General features: G+C 41.0%; 1 protein-coding gene across 2 annotated transcripts in view; it reads right to left on the bottom strand.

Annotated features, from left to right (window-relative positions):
• Nucleotides 1-15114, bottom strand: part of deptor (DEP domain containing MTOR-interacting protein) — a 32723-nt gene that overhangs the window by 7893 nt on the left and 9716 nt on the right. For both annotated transcript variants that reach the window (XM_053432324.1, XM_053432325.1), the window contains exons 5-9: nucleotides 10425-10603; nucleotides 5878-6060; nucleotides 4172-4309; nucleotides 1677-1747; nucleotides 1480-1584 (exon numbers count right to left, since the gene is read on the bottom strand). In XM_053432324.1, the coding sequence (XP_053288299.1) occupies nucleotides 1480-1584; nucleotides 1677-1747; nucleotides 4172-4309; nucleotides 5878-6060; nucleotides 10425-10603 (676 nt within the window). The remainder of the gene's footprint in view (nucleotides 1-1479; nucleotides 1585-1676; nucleotides 1748-4171; nucleotides 4310-5877; nucleotides 6061-10424; nucleotides 10604-15114) is intronic.

Raw genomic sequence — 15114 nt, 5'->3', positions numbered from 1 at the left:
GCTCGGCCCCCTCCTTCCTCCTCCTCCTCCTCCTCCTCCTCCTCAACTCTTCACTTCTCAGCTCATGTGTCTTCTCTCTTGCCTCACTCAGAGTTTAAATCCTCTCTATTTGTCCTCTTTGTTCAAGAGCGAGGTCTTTTAGTTTCAGATGTCACAATCAGATTTTCTAATGCTTCCACTTCAACCCCTCAAAGAGCCTCTACTTCTGCTTACATTTGCTCTGCTTGTGCTCAAACTTGCACTCAGATATTTAGTGGGTTGGATGGACTTTCTGCGCTCCAGCTTGAGCTCCTCTCCTGCTCAAGCTGCTTCTGTGCGCCCGCTATCGAATTGATCCTCTGCTCGTGGATTGTTTTTGTACAAAAAGTCCATGAAAGTAAGGTGAAGTGTTGACAAGTTAACATTTTCTAATCTATCTAAGCACAAACAGGGGCTATTTGAATACAAGCGCAAGGTTTTGAGGGAAAGTATTACAAAATCATAATAATAATAATAACATAAATACAACAAGTCCTGCTCAAAACTGAAAAACCACAATCTTTAATAAATTTTGCCACCGTCATGGAGAGAATAAGAAGCAGCTTTGCAGTATTTTTCAGCTAGGATTTAATAATTACACACTGTGTGTACACTTTTAGCTCCTTGTTGGTTCCTTTCTAAACTCAAAGTCAACGTCATTACAGACACTTATCATAGATTAGTATCCTGAAAGCCATTTTAAACGCCTAATGAAAACGTTCAGCAGTGCTAAATATTGCTTTAATGATCAATTAAGCACAGCCAACTGCTTATTATGTGCTTCTGATTTCCCCCTCTAAGTCACATGCTTCTCTGCTCCTCTTCCTGGCTCCTGCTGCTCCTTTCATTTACTCCCTGCTCTCTCCTCCCTCCCCATGTTGTGGTTAAAGTCACTAGGCTCTGCATTCCCAGGATTCCTCGCTCTAACTCTCCTTTCATACCTTCATGCCAGCTGTGGCAGCGAAACCACAGATTCCCTGCTTTCCTCTTTCCTAACTTTTTTTCCCGCTTTTTTCGGTTCTCTCTCTATAGCTTCTCCCATCACATCTCCCATCATCCTCCTCAGGCAGCCTTTTCATGGCAGGTTGTCTTGGGGACATATAAAGGTGTTTTTGAAGAGCAGATAATGACTGGTTTAAGAAGGTTTGGTGGAAGAACATGCACATACCAGACAAAAACCCTTAAAGTGAAATGAAATCAATGAATTTCCTATTCAATGCACACATGCGTCTTTGCAGCCAAGTCACCAACCAAGAAAAAGGATTTATTTTTTGTTCATCCCTCCACCTTTTATATGCTGTACTCGATCCATTTACCTATCCTTCCTTCTTCTTAACTTCTTAACAAGCTATATTATCTACCTTCCTTTCTTTTCTCCATTCCTTTTCCCCAGTGATGAACAGACGGGAGCCCAGTGAGCTTTCAAACATTCCAGAGTCTCTGATTCTCTCTCAGTCGTACCTTCATGCCAGCTGCAGCTGCAGGTCCACCGGGGTCCACCGCCTGGATGTGACAGGGTTTGCTGCCTCGCACCACAAAGCCCCAGCCCACAGCATCGCCTACAATCTGAGGAGCAATAAGAACACAGTGATGTGACATTCTACGGTTTTAATGTATGTGTGTGTGTGTGTGTGTGTGTGTGTGTGTGTGTTTCGTACTGTGAAAGTCTTCTTTAGAAAAGGTCCTCCTGGCGTCTGCAGCTCCTCTGGACTCACTTGTCTCTTAAGAACTGTTGAGAAAAACACAACGTTAGACATGATATTGATAGGACATAATCAGACATGACCACATATATATAACACATATAGGCAGGAATACAAATGGATACGGCACAAACTAAAGTACAAAGACATCATTTTGTTGTTCAAAATGTGTCTGTGTGCGTGTGCATGTGTGTGTGAAGAAGTTGCACATGCTAAAGGGCCTGGGGGCGTGCGGCTTCCTGAAGCAGTACAGCTCCCCTTCCCCTCCTCCAACTTCCCTTAACCATAACTCACTTCAATATGACCCAATACAATTCCACTGGAAGTCTGCTGTCTTCCAAATAGGTAATGTATACATTCTCTCCATTTATACACACTATAAGAAATAAGATGCTCTTGAGAACATATGAAATGGAAATGAAAAATGAGGCATGTCTGTGTGAATCCGTATTTCTTTGTGTTGATGTACCATTTCTTATCAATCATTTTGAAACAGTGTCTAGGCCACCTGAAACAATTCATATATTAAAACAGCAACTCAGAAAGAACTAAAAAACTTTAACACCGACGATCATTTATTCCTCTTAGATAAAAGTAAAAAGATCACGTAGTAGACTTTGTCCTTCAGGGTGGCTCCTCCTGGCTGAATGCCTTTCAGGCCATGGTCAGGGTGAAGGACACACACACGGAGCCTTTATGTATCATCGCTGATAAGCATCGTGATGTGACTGACAAGGAAAGTAAATGTGGGCCACCTTCAAACTTAAATGGACAAACAACTGTTTTATTGAAGTAAAAGACAAGATGGTTTCTGTTATTTTAGGCATTTGTTATCACAGTGATTTGAGTTCAAGTGTTTTTATGATAAGTTTGGTTTTAATTAGTTGTTTGATGCTGTGTAAACAAGGTGAAAAGTCCTGATTGACGGCTGAGACTGACTCTGGCCGAGCACTTGAGTTGGCGAGGCCTTGATAACGTGGCTCCGTACCCTGATCCCGACAGCACCGGCTCTGACTTCAAATGCCCAAGATGGCGGCGTTCATACCCCGAGGAAGCTGAGATGCATCGTCCATCTTTTAAAACAGTCAATGTGCTGAACTACTCGTTTTGTGGTGAATCAGCTAAAAACTAGAGACCTCATTCAGTGGGAGTATTTGTGAAGGAGCCTTGTTTAACATTAAATCCACTTATAGCCTATGGCCTCAGTTTATGTGCTTAATGAGCCACTTGGGCTCTTTAAAAAATATTTCCTACACTCAAACCAGATATCACACGAGGCACAAAACTCATTCATTGGGGAACCTTTGTACTGACTAATGAGAATGCTTCATATTTTTGGAATCCTCAGCTTCCCATCATGTGATACACAAGTACTATGGTTAATACGAGGCAGAGGGTAAGTGTTTCTGTTCACGCGTGCGTGTGTGTGTGTGTGTGTGTGTGTGTGTGTGTGTGTGTGTGTGTGTGTGTGTTTTCACGTGAGAGTGTGCCTTCCTTTTCCTGTTCATTGTGTATGGTGTTTGTGAGTGCTCATGCTGGTGGAGGAAGCTCCATTGGTACAAAGAGACCCCTGTGAAAGACTCTGCTCAGATTAGACACAGCAAAGGAAACCTCTCACAGTATACACACACACATATATACACACACACACAGACGCACTCACAGAAAGGCGTCACTTCTTCATTCAGTTCTCCAAGCATTAGTTAAAGCGGAACTTCTACAATGATTAAGTTCCCGATTATCCCCTCCCAAGTGAAGCACGTCTGTCTTCCTCTGTAGTCTACATGAAGTCATCTAAACTCACATCAATATTTATTTGTACAAGTTGTGAAGTCACAGTTTGTGATGGACTGAATACCAGGAGGAGAGATTTGTCATTTGTGCTATAACCCTTACTTTCGGGGCCCGAGGCAAAAGTGACCGGAGGGCGCCAACATCAAACCAAACCCAAGGAACACATGATTCCAAACCACATCATTCCAATCTTGAAACAAATATTTTACTATCAAAGTCTACACATGCGCCTATTTATAAATAATGGTATAGAGTGGTAACATTTAAGTAATCATCCCCGGCGCACTCAGTCTTGTTTCGAACCAAACATCTAAATTAATAAAGCTTTCAGGAGAATGCTTGTGACACAGGGCCTAGTTAGGGAATTTCAGTCATTGCAGTTTCCTGTACAGAGCTGATCATAGAATATATCATCACAACATTTTTGTTGATATGGATTTACTCAGGACCATCTCCGCTTGGGGCCATAGACAATTTGCCCAGGTGGCCAACCCTGTTGCCACATCCCTGCTGTTGAAAGTCTGGTGTTGTGGATAAAATCTTCAAACGTAAGACGATATTCTAAAATGTCACAGACAAAGCAAATAAGACAAAGAACCTGAAGCTGTACTGCTATGCTCTTCAAACTAAGACTCTGTGTGTGCATGTCATCGTACCAGACTTGGGGTTGAAGAGGACAGGTGGACTGCTGCTGAGCGTAGGACTGCTGCTGTAATAACCGCTGCTGCCACAGCTGCTGCTCATGCTGCTCCGGCGGACTCCCACCACCACCTTTATCTCTTTAGTGGGACTCACTGAGACAGAAGGAGACAGAGAGGGAGAGGTGTTGGACTAGAGCAAAAACAGCCGAGTGAGAAAGAACTAGAGAGGATAGCAGGATAACCCTTCCAGTTAGAACAAACCCATCTGGTTGGAATAAACAATTATTTTTAAGCCATTTTTCGTAGGAACCACTTTTAAATAAGTGATGTTTACAAGTTCTTTCAAGAAAAGAAAAAAAATGTCTTCAGTAGCAGTCTATTCTACCAGCAGTATATTCAGGTAATACCATTGCTTGGTTATGAAGCTCTAAAAATGAACCATCCCAGTTTTCTGAAGGTGAAAAACTCTCTAGTTGTGGAAGTGGAATCGACCAAAATAAAAATTAAGTTAGGAAACAACATGACTTTACTACTTATTGTGTCATGCAACTTTTCACCGTGGCTCCAAGCACAGCAGTTAAAGTGTCTATGTGTGAGCATGTGATAAAGAAAACGAGCAACCAGCCGAGGGGAGCGTTTGAGAAAAGAAAACTGACTGAGTAAACATGAAAATACAAAACAACAGCACCTCATTGAAAGTTCTCTTTGATGTCTCACAAAGTAGTGAAACAATGTTCATCAAAGCTTTCTGGAATCCATGGTCATATCTTTGTTGCCGTTGTGTCCGACCAAGAGTCTTAAACTAAAACAATATATGATGAAGAACAGCAGCAAATCCTCTCGTGAGGAGCTGGAGACAGAACGTTTGTCCTTATATTCTTTTTTTACAATATTTGCTTAAAAAAGTAATCAGCAAAATAGATGCAGGTTAAAAGTTTCATCTAAAAGATGTTGATCAGGTTTAAATCTTAATACAGGTTCCTAGTATAGTATATTTCACTAAGACATCTTTTGAACACGGTTATGAAGCATAATGACATTTAATTTTATTCAGCCAATGGATATCCATAGCACAGTTACAAACCATAAATGATATGTTAATATCCAGCTAATGAATTTCTCTAGCATAGGTATAGATCATAATGACATGTTATTATCTTAAGGCGCCTCGAATCTTATGTTCAGACCTTTAAGTATTATCTCCAGATGTGTTCTGTTTGTTTCTCCTTGTCTGTACTATCCTTGAACTGCCTATGGTATAATAAGAGGAGAGATGGTTTTCAGCAGGTCCTAAATTATAAGGAACATTCCCAAATTTAGGCAGAAGGTCCTGTTGTGTGACGTCATTTTATCTCTAGGTTTGTAGTAAACAACTCCCCTATAAAATGACTCGCCTTGCCTTGCAGAGTCAAGTCAGATTTTCACTATTCGGCCTGTGTGATTTCTCCGGGCATAACATGGTGCCCGTCTGACCTGTGAAACGTCTGTGTAATAAATTCTGTTATGCTGCAAGTTCTGGGTCCGCGTCTCCTCTCTTCAAACACCGACTTCGACAAGACACTGCTGCTTGAAAGATTAAGATTAAGATACGATACTCGTCAAAATGAGAGAGTTCATACCGACTCTTGGGACAATTTGGTGTAAAACACTATGATACAGTGTTGAACCTGTGTGTATTGATGGTACAGTTTCTCTCCATGTCTGCGTGGTGCGGTGTTCACCTGAGAGGAAGCTGGTGTTGCCTCCGTCGGAGTTCTGCTTGCGGAGGCAGAAGGGGCTGTCGTGGCTCTCGGGGATGCTGCGGCCGCGCTCGTGAAGGAGCTCGATGAGTCGCCGCCGCCGCCGGAAGTTCATCCTAAACTGGTAGAGGAGCGGCCCGTCGACAAAGTGATGCTTGTTGGTGACTAGTGACAAAAAAGAACGGACATGGATGGAATAAATACATTTTGATAAAGACGGGGGAACCTCCTGGACAATTTAATCTCCTCTTTCAGACAGTATGTAAACGATAAGAGAGATGGAAATAATGAGATAATGATATATTTCCATCAATAAACCATTCCCAGTCTTACTCTGGTGTATTTATATAGCGTGAGTTATATTTTAATAACCAAGAGACAATGTGATTTATTCTCCACAGGTCGGCTGAGCCCACGTGAGCAGCACTAAACAAATTTTCCACTGAGCTGAGATCACCTGTGCTAAACAAACTAACCGCAGAGAGCACTGACCTGGGTCATCTCAGCTGGACAGAGATCAGACCAGCAGAACCAGAGAGTCGCCAGAGTACACATTCATTTAAAATCAATAAGCTTGCTAAAATAAAACGCAATTCCACACCATGCTCGTATTTTGTTAGTTTTTAAGATTTTAAATGTATTACCTGAATTCAGAGACAGGAAAATACAGAAAAGATTTGATTTTAGACGGTGAAGTGCTAAGACACCGGGTGAGAAGTACTGTTTACGGTGTCAGTAAAGACTCTTAGTCATCCAGGTCACGGTTATTCAAGAGGAGCTGGATCGAGGGCAGTTGAACTTGAAAACATTTGAGTGAGCGGTTGGAAGTCCCGGGTATTTAATCTCTGGGGGTGTTTGCGCTCCTGGCGCTTGTAGCGACAGTCATTTACGTCATTGGAGTCACATGAGACCAAGTGTAAACAAGCATCTGGAAGACACGTGAGGCAAAGTGTAAGAGGATATGGTTTTTGAAATTAAACCACATGCTCTACCCATCTTAAATTAGTACATTATTGTCATTGAAGGAGAGCACCTGTGTTTGTTTCTGTCTTTGTGTGTTGCTGGCCTTAAAAAAACACAGGAATGTGATGCTTCTTCATGATCCTCCTGATTATCTCAGATACTCCCCACATTTAATCAAAACATCAAAGCATCAAAGAGCTTGGAACTTTGCAGACTTTTGCTCTCATTTAATTTGACCAATGTTAAGTAAAAGACCTATCCACTACATTTACCATATGTAGCCTTTGTTGAACCAATAATGCTTGAACCAAAAGATGATGTAACAGTAGTATTAGTAGAGAATAGTAATTAAGTCAGAATTTTTTTTTTCCTCAACTGAGCTATGCCGAGTTTTGAGTTAAGGACTTGACATTTTAAAAAAAGAGTTAAATGTGTAAATATTTCATTCAAAACTTTCCCTTTAACCTCACAAAAAAATGTAAATAAACTATATTTTACAATTTGAGACACAAGGGTTAACAGCAGTGGTCAATCTTTGGCTGGTCAAAAACTACAAGAACACATTATACCAGAACGTAATGATGGTAATTTACTTCTACTGTGTGGTCATTTAGCTAATTTTAATTTATCTGCATAGAAACACACTGGCCACAGTCAGGTCACATGTACTATGGATGCAAGGCTGTTGTCAACAGAGACCTTTGACATGCTTTATCCTCTCCTCAGTAATAGATTGACTTAACTTCTATACAAGTTTTTTCTCTTGTTCAGTTTAAACTGACTAGGGGAAATCTTTTCACACCAGCCGTCTCAGTTTGAGATTTATGAAGCCTTACCCAGCATGCTGTTCGCCGAATGCCTTTGCCACGGCGACACAGCAGCCCTCCTCTCACCAGCTCATATTCCTGATTTGCCCGTGGGGCATTATCTGCAACGTACAGTCTGTGTCTTTGTGTGGGATTCAGCTGGACAGTGCAGAAAAACAACTGCCATGCTGTCCCGCAGAAAACACACAAACCTAACACAATGCGGATCCATCCAGACCTGCCCCCCCATACATCACATGTGTGAATGCGTGGCCCACAGCCGGGCAGAGAGCAGGAATTCAGACTGGTCCGTCATCTCGTTCTCTCATCTCTTTTTTATGCGTTTCTCAAGGGAGCGGAGGACGGGCAAACACAATATATATATATCAAACTAAAGTATTTTCAATTATCCTCCCTACTTTAACAAATGCATGTGTGGCATTCTGTGTAGTGACCAGCTCATATATCATTGTGCGGTTAGTTCAACTGGGAGGTTGACACCATTACGCCTCTAAAGGCAAGCAGGAAGCAAATAAAGCTCCGTCTTACATTAACTAAGTGAAACGACAAGACACAGCTCTGAAGTGTGTGTGTGTTTGTGTGTGTGTTAAAGAACACTACATTCCTAGTACCCTGGAGATGCTCAGCTCTATTACAGCCTTGGAGACAGGAAGTGAGAGAGAGCAGATGGGCCCACTGTGTGACGAGGGGCGATCAGGCGTAGGGAGGAGGAGAAGCAGGAGCAGAAGAGGGAGAGAGGGCAGAAATGACTCTCCCTCATTGAATTCATTAATGGATCTGGACACAGGAGCAGCTCCGGGAATTTATTTCATAACTTTTCTAAACATTGCGAGATGGATCATTTTGGGACATTTTCTCCAATTCCTCAGGGAATAATTTATGGATATTGATATTAAAAAGGCTATATATTTCGGGGAGTGATATCTATGAGTGTGCACAGTTTGGTATATCTGTTTTAATGAGTACATGTATTATGTACTGTGCTCATGTGTGTTTGAATGAGAGAAAAAAAAACTCCTGCACTAAGGACATGTGACTAAAGTCATAAGTAATAAACAATCTAATTAAATCATACATGGGTGTGAACCACAGACAGGAACACATAATCAGATCTCAGGTCATGTGGTGACACAACAGAAACTCATTCAGGACTCAGGCCAAGAGTTAAACAAAATGTCAAACATGAGAAGTGTCATGAACAGAGTACATGACACATTTGACCTAACGATGTTTTAAAAAAAAAAGAAGCTTTAAAACCAATCTGAACCAAACGGCTTCAGAGCTCAAACAATCCTGTCCTATGGTCACAGATAACATGACAGCCCTGGTTCCTGTTGAACTCCAAGGACCCTGTGACTTTAAGGTAACTTTTTCCACATGTGTATTTCTCAGGGAAATTCTATAACTCATATCCCTGCGCAAACTCAGGTCAGAGAGAGGAGACTTAAAGAGAGAATCTAGAGTGTTGGTAAACCCCAATCCGAGGCAGAGTGAGATATAATGTGGGTCAGTTCAGGATGGCTGGGGGCCAAACTGAGCTCTAAGGAGATTTAGGCGAGGACGAGAATGGGCGCTGTACTTTGAAAGTTTCCATTTTTAAAGTTTCCAGTTTCCCTGGGCTATGTTAACCCAGTTTGGGACTTTTAGGTGTGAGGTTGTTTAGGTTAGATCCATCGACACATATCTACGACACTACGGCTGGCAACTGCTGCAGCGCTGCTCAGACTGAACCCTACATGATTTGGACAGACTGAGATAAATTAGTTATTTCACTGTGCAGATAGGGCTCTAATCAGATTATAAGTCTACAGCCGTCATCAGATAACATGACCCAAAAAGAGCAAAGCAAATGCGACGCAGCGCTATAAATGGCAAAGTCCAGAGGAGCTGTATCAGAGACAGTCACCACACTGCAGAGTAGAGCTCTGCGACAGCATCAAGTCAAGGTGAGACATAGGGATATGTACAGGCGCTGCTAGCTTGACTCTCACTGAGGGTCACAGATCCTTAAACATTCAATTCTTTCACCTCCACTAGGATTTTATGGTCCCTTAAGCACATTTAAGCAGACACAGCAAAAAGGTATTACATTTTTTTAAATACTTGACCTGGTGGCACCTTATACTGTGTGCAGATGCTATGTTAAAGGTCAATGTGTAAGTTTTAAGTGAAAGAGATCTACTGGTAAATTATCCTAGTGATGTTTTCACTAGTGTGTGATCATCTAAATTCAACGAATTGTTTTCTTTACACTAGATTGGGACGTTTATATTATGCCTAAATCATCGCCTCATGATGCCGGCAACCTCTGGTAAAATTGCCTACATCCTCAGTTGAACACATCATGCGATTCTATCCCTGTAGTATAATTGCCTATGTCAAAAACCATGTGACTTAGGCAATTTTAAAAGCTTTTCAAGATGGCTGCTGCATCAAGAAGAACGAAAACCTACCTAGCTGCTGAAGTTATTTCCTATGATTCAAGGCCCTTCCCTATTGGTAAGTGATTAGGTTATTATGCATAGTTATTTAGTCTTTTTATTCAGTCTTTTTATTCAGTCTTTTTAGTCAGCATTTTAGTCAGCACCCTGACTATTGGCTTTTTAACTTTGCAGACCTTGTACATACAGAAGAAAACTATGTAGCACAATCGAAGAAAGAAAACTTTCAATTGACATCATTGAAAGTTTTCAGTGGGCAGGCTGCAGACAGCATGAACAGTGGGCCTGTTTTCCTCACCGTGCTGCATGATGCCGTGTTCAAGAAGCCTCCGTCCGAGCCTCTCCGCCTCCTGCCTGGTCGCCATCTCGCCCTCCTGCAGCAGCCAATCAATGAACTCAGAGGCCACCAGCGTCCGCTCGAACCCCCCGCCGTCCTCCTCTCTCGTCTGCAAGAGGCTGTTCTCTGTGCTCATCAGCCTGTGGAGAGAAGAATGCAAACTTGTATTACTTTGATTAAATATAACTTCACAACTTTGCAAAAAAAAAGTAATCCAAACATAGTTGGTTGGAGATTGCAATTCGTAGGAAGTAAATTTAGCCGACAGAACTGGTTTTGCAGCTCTGGACAAAGCTTCCATTTTAATGACAGATGTGGCTAAGGGACTTTAGCTTTAGAGATTTATAGAGTACATACCCTCCTGTCGGAAAAATGTAAGCTCACTGAAATATTCTTTTATGCATATTGTAAAACTGTCTGTAGAGGGGATTTCCAGCAGGGAAACTTTTCCAAACAAGCAGATCTGCCCATTTCCCACTATGTAATCTGCACAGTCAAAATGCACAAACACTGCACTGTAACAAAGTCTGGATTAGCTCTTAAACCACATACTGAATAAGCAGAGTCACTGAGAGTTAATCTTAAAACTAAATTGATGTTATTCCGAGAAAAGAATGCACCGAAGCGGCAGACCAGACTTGCATGATGACAAGGTAATTACATCAAGAGAAATCTTCTAGATCTGCTTCACCGGCAATCAATGGACGTTTGACTGTGTGGATGTGAGTGAATACAGTTTTGCATGTGTGCAATTCGGAACGGTCTACATCAACAGACAAGTACACACATCAACAGAACAAAATTGCTGACTATGTTAAAAACAAACACTGTCAGCTGAACTTAACAGAAGGAGCCCTGCAGTGCTCACAAAGAACAAACGTTTTCAGTGGTATGTCGAAACATGCGCTGGCATTGAACTGTACTATTTTTCGGCACAAATTATGTTCCCACACTCTGTTTAAAAGGCTATAAATCATTCACTGAACGATCAAATCCACGCACCTCACAGTGTAACAGAGACGCAGCCGACTTAATTATAGATGTAAGAGCAGTGTGGAAATTTGTGGTACAGCTTGGAACATTGTCAGACTCGGAAGGATGTAAAACGTGAAAGTGGCAGATGAGGACATTGAACTTCTAGAACATTTGGAACCAACAAACACATCATCTAGGGCTTGAGGCTCCTGGCTGTGAAACTTTAATAAGATCTTGTTCGGTTGAACATTCCTCCCACACCAAACAGGTAAATATGAGTCCCCAGTGAAGAGGTGGCATGATGAGGTGATGACGTACCAAAACATAGTTTAACATATGGGTAAATGTGTCCATGTTCTTGCTGAGAGTTAAATGAGAAGTTTGATACCAGACGTAAGTATGTTACGTGAGGCAGGGAGAAGCAGCTAACGTGTTCTACAAGTCACAAAATCTGCTTACCGGCATTTCTGGGAAACAGTAAGATCCTAGAGTCACTTCAGACCCCTCAAAATTCTGACACATAGCTTATGTAAATGTGAAAATATATATATTTTAAGTTTGCCTGCTACAGTTTAATAGTAAAGCAAAAATCTCTTCTAGAAATATCAATAAAATTATAATTTTATTTAAGATACATTTTAAGACTTTTTTTATTCAAATGGAAAATATAAGATTGTGAATATTATGATCGTGAACCGAAGACAAAGTCAGGATAAAAAGTGAAAAAGTCAAAACACTGGACTATTTGTTTGTTTTCAAATAATTAGTCATCATGGATTTCTGCAGTTTTATCTCAAATCTGGAAATAACATAAATAGCATTTGTTCATAGCTAATCCACACTATGTGAACTATTTACTGACTTAAAGGCTGTGTATGCAGCAGGCGAGGCCGCTGTGCCATGGAGAAGCCATGAGTTTGTCCATTGTTTGTACAGCTCTGGGGAGAACATTCAATGTCTTGTCGAATAACCGCACAACCATTAGAGCCCCTGGAGAACAGCTTCTGCTTCCGTGATAAAATCTAAATCAGGAGCAGCCTGTAAAAAGCCTATCCTTTCTTTTAGCTTGTCTCAGTGTGGTCCATTAAACTGTGACTGATGATCCAGTGAAAAGCAGTTGGCCCACATGTCAGGAGAAAAATTGAACCCTCATTAAACTTGATCCTGATGTGACTACGTATTCTTCAGATTTCAGCTCCGCGTTGAGGCCCCCAGATTAAACCACAGAGTATCTAAGATAACTGATCTGAGCTCCACACGCAGGTCTGCTTAAGCCCCTCAAGCCCACACACCCCAGAACACAAGCCTTGTTCAGATTTCAAATCTTGATAGATCATTATGTTTAGTGGGACAAGTGCGATGACCCACATTGGCAGCAAACATCATAATACAAACGTTTAAGGATAATAATGCTCCATAGGACCTGCCTGCTTACATAATGTATTTTAATCCAGTTAAACATGTTATTTAAGAGGATCATGTTATGTTAGCTCATAGGGATTGACTGTACTGTATCCAGAGTGGCACCTTGAATTTTACATATGGGAAAACAGTAGGTTGTGCATGATGTCAGACTGTATATACACAATGTACACAGTTCATGATAGTTTTCAAATGGGACTAGGGGGAGCTGCCATGACCTGGATTTAACGCAGTTGTTCAGTCAGCATACGTAACCCAGCCAGAGTAGTGTTCGCTGAAACATGGTGGTGGGAAAACCAGGCTTTTCCCTGCACTCACATTCAGGTGGGACCCTGACGACCCTTTTACAGCCACGTGGCCCTTTTTAAAATTCTGATTTCAATGCTTATTTAAGGGAGAGTCCAGTGCCGTGAGCAAGTCAAAGTATTAGTATATATATATATATGTTTTCAGATACATCCGACCTAATATGGAGGTTTGAATGGAGGAAGATGAAAGCAGCTTTTTTTCCTAGGTTTCACTTTTAATTATTTAACACAGAACCTAAGTGATTTCTGAGTGTAGCTGAAGAGAAACAAGAAATCCACTTACCAACAACGCTCTTTTCTCTCATTCATTTCAAAGAGTGAATATACAACACGTTAAAAGTCAAAACTTGAATGTCCCCAATGCAAAATAAATGTTAATTTGCTAATTTGCTTTTGAGTATTTAATCACAGTGTCTACTGCAGCTCAGTGTGGGTCTACTGGTCCCTCCGTTTGATGTTAATGGTGATTTACCTGTGGATTTGGCCTCAGTGTTGGTTGATGTTTTGAGGGAAAATCTTAAAAATGTGAGGAAAAATAAAACTGGGTGTTTGTATGTGCACAAACATGTTCCCACTTCACCGGCACTCTTCAGCTGCTCTGAGGAAACTTCACAGCTAAATGATTCCCACTGGGTGGATTTCTGCTTGATTAAGTACCTGGCTTCATGTACAGTAGAATTTCTTGAGGCTTTATTGACGTAACTTTCTCATATCATGTTTACCTCTTGTATTAATCTCAATGACAGTCTCCAAAGACTGAGATCAGCAAGATAATCCAACAACAAATTGTTGTTTCATCAAAAATGTCATCTTTACTGCACTTAACACTGCACAGATTGTATTTTCAGCTATAATGAAAATATTTAATGTTCAAAAGCCTTTACTGTAAAGCTTCCTTTTATAACTACCCTGTATCCTGGTCTTCATACAAAACTATAGTTACACATAATAACTAGAGCCTGACTTAAATGATTTTCCCAGGGAGTAAAACATATCTAATGTCGATATATATATTCCCAAAAAAGAAATTTCACTCACCTTGAGATTTTACGATTTAACTTATTCACAATTTTTTTTTAATATAAAGTGCAAACATTAATACAACTCTATGCTGCATTGTATATACTGTCAAATATAAATGTTCACATCAGCTTACCTTGGCAAGCTTGTATTGACCATTTTTATCGACCCACCGATCGGTCGTGGGCTAATCAGTAACTCATGTGGAAACGTGAGGATCTACTCTGCAGCACAGAGATCAGCTGTTGTGATAATCCAGTGATTATCTGTTGTAGGTTCATGTAAATTTGCAGTGACACAGACGCAGAATCTTCTCTTAGCCGTTTGCTCTGAGACACAAGATGAACCAATGTGGTGAAATGAAAGATTTTGTTGCTATGTCTCGATTTAGCAGAATAATGTAGCATTTAGGTACAAAAACATGATTGTCTGGAGAGGAGAAACCTGGACACCTGAAATGTAAAGAATATAATTCAACAAGCAAAAACACCAATATGGTCCTTTCAAATCGGCTGGTGAGAGACAGATTCTTTGTTGTTGTAAACAAACATTGAAAAGACCCATGCAGTCCATAGGCAGCATTGTCTGTCTCTGTCACACACTCTGAAGTACACAATGATGTAGGAAACGCGGATGCACAAACAATAAAGGTGTTCTCAAGGGACCGGAGAGAAGCACCTGCAGAGCTCGTTCTTGAACTTGTGAAGTCGTTCAGCGAGTAGTGTAAATAAAACGTACAATATAGGCTGGAGGAAGATGGTGGTGTGCCTAAAGAAACTTTAGAAGGACTTCATATTAAATTTCACCTTGGAAAAAGAAGAGGACAAAGAGTAATTGCTACGGTCGAGGTGCCTTTCATTAATGTCACAGCTGAACAAAAAAGCTGAACACACTGTAGTTGTGAATGTGCTCAGTGAACCCACACC

The sequence above is a fragment of the Pleuronectes platessa genome, chromosome 10 (genome assembly GCF_947347685.1).
Source record: "Pleuronectes platessa chromosome 10, fPlePla1.1, whole genome shotgun sequence".
Lineage (NCBI taxonomy): Eukaryota > Metazoa > Chordata > Actinopteri > Pleuronectiformes > Pleuronectidae > Pleuronectes > Pleuronectes platessa.
The sequence above is the reverse complement of the archived record's forward strand: the minus strand, read 5'-3'. Positions and strand labels throughout refer to the sequence as shown.